This window comes from Anneissia japonica, unplaced genomic scaffold (assembly GCF_011630105.1).
Source record: "Anneissia japonica isolate Jap-2015-1 unplaced genomic scaffold, ASM1163010v1 scaffold550_len331619_cov169, whole genome shotgun sequence".
Lineage (NCBI taxonomy): Eukaryota > Metazoa > Echinodermata > Crinoidea > Comatulida > Comatulidae > Anneissia > Anneissia japonica.
Genome location: NW_022731233.1, coordinates 66,273 through 71,213, shown reverse-complemented (window position 1 = coordinate 71,213; position 4,941 = coordinate 66,273). Strand labels below are relative to the sequence as shown.

Here is a 4,941-nt window from a genome sequence, read left to right as displayed (position 1 = left end):
GTATATGGATTATATACCCACCCGCTTCTTCTCTTATTCCTACATTTGAAGTTAATTCTGTTATGTTTCGTATTCAGGTCATGATGAAATTGTTAAATTGTTGAAAGCCTATGATACATTCCCAGACCTGCTTACCTCTCAGCGATTGTCAAGTAATCATTATTGTAAGGAAATTTTAGACTTTTGTTCTTGAAAAATAGTAAAAGATGGTTTAATTATATATACTCAGATATTGGTGTATATAATACACAGAATATCCACTTTCTAATCGGCTTTGGAGTATTCCATGATATTTTTTGTGATACAGCAACTAAAGCAACTGGCGCAATGTCATAAGCAATCTGCTACTACCACCCCTTTGTATATGATTATGTATAAAAATAATTATAATCTTGAATACACTAACAATTTTGGGGTGGGGTGGGGGACCAAATAACATGTTAGAGGTGGAAAAACAGATGCATAATGTCAACTTGCCAAAAATATTTACCAAAGAAAATTACTTTTCATAGCATATAGGTTCACAACTTCTTCAGTATTGGAGGTGTACTGCCATAGTGGCCATTTCTAGCATTATGCTTTTTGGCATAATTAGGACCCCTGTAGCATGTAGCATTAATGCTATGCATAATTTTATGAAAATGTAGCATAACTTACAATTGATGTAAATTTTGTTACAATCTGGAAAAATAAATTGCAAAAAATGTCTGAGGATTGCCATTTCTGAGCATCTAGAGGTGCCTATTCTTAGAATTTTCTTGCCTAAAACGGTAATTAGGTAAGGGGGTGTGCAGCGAATGTATTATATCTATTTTTAGCCAAATACGCTATTTTTAATGCCATAAGTACTGCTTACCCAACTGACGTGTATCTAAGTACCAAAGTGTTGGTTAAATCTACAGCATTCGTGTATATATCCACTATTTGAGCGTAGCAATCTGTAGCTAATTTAACTCCAGCCATTGGCATATGACCATGATGTGTACTGCAAGCATTAAATATATTCTTCAGCACTGTTACTTCCTTTGCAACTTTTATACTGGGCTTTTAAAATTGTTATCTTCAAATTGTTGGAAAAGTCTTCAAATTTCAAATTACATACTCTATATTTTTTCTTCTTATAGTAGAGGCTCCTGTATCACCTGTAGGAAAGCTCTGTGCCTTATTCAAAGGTCAGTTTGTTTTAGAAATTATATAGTAACACCTGCACATTTCTACCATGCAGTTTTTAAGCAACTAATTTTTCAAAATCCATTTGTGCATGAAAGATATTTACAAAACAGAACAAATGGAATATAGAAAAATATTGATTGAAAGTATAGGAGAAGGAAAGCAAAGAATCTGTCACAGATAAATTGTGCATTTTTCTTATAAAAGAAAAAATGATAATCTGGACAAAGCGTAACAGATATTTAAGTTGTATCTAGGGGATAAATCAATCAATTTATTTAACATTGGTCTAATATGACAAAATACTGCAGGTAACCTATATAATTATAATATGACTTGTGCAATGATAAGGAAAGAACAAAAATAAATAGCTGCATCTGTAAGTATGGAATGATACTGATGCATAATGTAATTGAGGTACAGTAGTTGCATATTGTGCATTAGAGCATATTACCAGAAAAAAAAATCAGGGGACATATTTTTTCATTCAGTAATTTCTATGCTCAAGTTAATAATTTGTATATTACTGCAAAATAGGCAAGTTAATTTTTTTAATAATTTTTTATGATTTTTTGTCATTTTCAGGTGACAATACATTAAATGCTATTAAAGATCTTACTATTTTGCAGAAAAGCTTAGTGTGTTTCAGCTGCGATCACAATTAGACGTCAACTCTGTTCTGTCACTGGAGGACATTTCATGGAGTGACATTGTTATTGGTACTGGTTCATTTAGTCAAGTACATAAGGGAGTGTATAAAGATAGAACAGTTGCAGTAAAGAGGTAGGTATCCAAAAGTATTACATTGAAATTTTTATATCCACATTTTGAAATCATTTTACACTGCATCATTGCTGTCATAATCATCATGATGTTGATGTTGAGAAAAAATAGCTACAGTACTTCATCATTTTTGTCTTCATTGTCTTTCTCATGTCATTCTTATTTCGTTCTCTTTGATTTCTCTTTTCCCATCCCTTGCCAGCTAGCTTTTTTGTAGTTCAATCAGGATAGGAGGCGCCTGAGTCCTTGGATGGCCGAGACTCAACTGGTGCTGGACAGGGTACATTTTGATAGATCCCTGCTCAGCGACGAGGGCGTATCCCCATACCGCAGTTTGGGTGCTGGCTTGGATTTTCTTTTGTTTTAATTTTCCAGTTACATCTGCTCACTTGTTCTGCACATAGAGACTCTTATATTTTGCGCAATATAAATGAATAACCTTTAACCTCATTACACATTTTTATTGTGTTATTGTCTATTATTCCATCACGACAATAACAATTACTATCAACACTGCAGTACCCGCTGCTTACTTGGACTCGAATTCAACCCTGGCCATCAGGCGCAAACTCGGTGGTCTAGAGGTATGATGCCAGGCTAGTGATCTGGAGATCGTGGGTTCGAGTCCCACCTGAGAACAACTTGCGATTTTTTTCGCAATTGTTTTCAAATGTACTGAGTATTCGGTACATTTCCACGTCAGGTAGGGCAAAATTACACCTATACATGTTTCTCCTGACGCAAATCCAATTATTGTCTATTATTCCATAACGACAATAACAATTACTATCAATGATAACAATGAAAGTAAATGTAACAGTTACGGTGGCGGCGTCAACGATGATGAAATTATAATGCTACATAACCAGTAAGCCTGCTCGTTGTACCATCAGTTAGAAACCAATTTTGAAAATATAAGTTACAAATATTTAAAAAGAATTGTATGATTGTGCACAATATCAAATGCTGTTCAGTTAACTGCAGAATTAAACAATATTTTCCTGAATCTATTTTATTTAAGCTTATACAATACTCTTATACTACCCTACTTTCAATATAGCAATCTAGTATGGGGAAGCACATACGAAACCAATATCTTACCAGAGTCTGCCAAAAGTGTTTAGCAAGGATAATTACTTCCTCACACTACAGACACTATTCTGAACCCCTATTCAAAAAACTGAAAATGCTTAGCATATATGATATAAATAAGGTATTTGCATTACGCTTTAAATTATGGAATTTCATTCCTGAAATCCAAGATGTAACATCTGCAAACACATTAAAACAATTCAAATCAAAACTTAAACTGACCTTTATTGAAACCCAATGATCCACGCAAACTAATACTAACTAAGGCTCCAAACATAACAATAATCGTAAATAATGATGATAATCTGTCATTTTAATAATAAAAATAATTAGAGTTCGGGAATTAAATTATATTTGTAAATAATCAGAGAAAAACATTATGTTTATCTTATTTATACAGAGGAGTGTTTATTTTCTGTTCATTTTCATGTTTAATGTTGTTTTTTTTTGTCTTTGAAGAGGGGCAACAATGACGGACTTGTTAGAGTTTCTATGTCATCCCTTGACCATTTTCTATGTATACTGTAACTTGTTTAATTTCCATGCATGTTTATATACAGTATGGTCAAATAAATATTAAATAAATTGAAATTGAAAAATTGAAATTGACTGATGACCTCCAACTCATCTATTGATCCACTACGCAGGTCCAACCTGCTTCTCTCTTCTTTTTTAAAATTAATTTTTCATATATATATCAATGATACAGATACCGGTCTGAAGATGTGAACCAATGCAAGTCAGCTGTTAGAATGTTTTGCCACGAAGTGTCCATCCTCTCTCGACTGGATTGTTCCTACATTGTCAAGTTTGTAGGTGCTTGCATTGATGCACCAAATGTATGTATTTGTTATTTTTAAATTTATTTAGAAAATTTCTCAGTAGCCTGGTTTGCTCAGTAGCCTGGTTAGAAACAAATTTAATTTCATATAGATGACTACGGTTGTATGTGAGTCAATGTCGTGGGAATAGCTGTAAATCAGAGATGGTACAATTGATAAGGATCCAAGGGAGACAGTTCAAGTTTAAATGTGAATGCAGCGTAAAGCTCTCATGTCTACACTGTCAACTTTTGCAAAACAATACATTTGTTCATATGGGGGTGTGATGATGTTTTCATGCCCATGCATGGGCATATAACACAAATTTGTCACTTAAGACATGATAGTTTGAGACAGAGCTTTATGTGCAAATAGATATAATTATTTCATATGCATATTTAAACAGGAAATCAATATTCTGATCTGAAATTTTGATTTTTTTTTTTTTTTTTTTGTACTTAGAACTTCGCATTAGTTACTGAATATATCAGTGGTGGCTCACTTTTTTCTGTACTTCATGAACATAAAAGGTATGTAAATCCTGTAGTTATTTTTTGATGAAGTATTTTATTTTCTTATAATAAAGAAACATTTTCTTACTTTTTAAAAAAAATATTTCAATTATCAAAAAGCTTCATGAAAATAAAAATGTTGGCCTACTGGTTTGTATTCTTTATTTCAGATATTCATATTGCTTTTTGTTTCTAAATTTTCTTCTTTAGATTGATTGAAATGTCCTCTAAGTTGCAGGTAGCCCTGGATGTAGCCAAGGGTATGGAATACCTGCACACGGCCCACCAACCTGTGCTGCATGGAGACCTCAACAGTTACAACATTCTCCTGACTGGTTCAGGAAATGCAGTGGTGGCCGATTTTGGTGAATCTAGATACATGGATTTAGTACAGGAGGATATAAGCCCACAGCCTGGGGTGTGCAGCCATTAAAACCATATTGTCAATATGTTATCATTATCTTCAATCACTAAACAGATTCTTGCTGTCATCTCATAATTATCAATTATCAGCAGGATCATAATTGTCACAAACATTATCAACCTTATTATCATCATTAGCA

General features: G+C 33.2%; 1 protein-coding gene across 1 annotated transcript in view; it reads left to right on the top strand.

Moving 5' to 3' along the window:
- The window catches only part of LOC117115282 (serine/threonine-protein kinase TNNI3K-like), a gene marked incomplete in the record, with an annotated part of 14,361 nt that overhangs the window by 5,947 nt on the left and 3,473 nt on the right, over positions 1-4,941 (top strand). Inside the window, 6 exon segments of the mRNA XM_033259006.1 lie at positions 88-164; positions 1,125-1,172; positions 1,800-1,953; positions 3,755-3,884; positions 4,329-4,396; positions 4,589-4,796. Of these exon segments, the coding sequence (XP_033114897.1) occupies positions 88-164; positions 1,125-1,172; positions 1,800-1,953; positions 3,755-3,884; positions 4,329-4,396; positions 4,589-4,796 (685 nt within the window).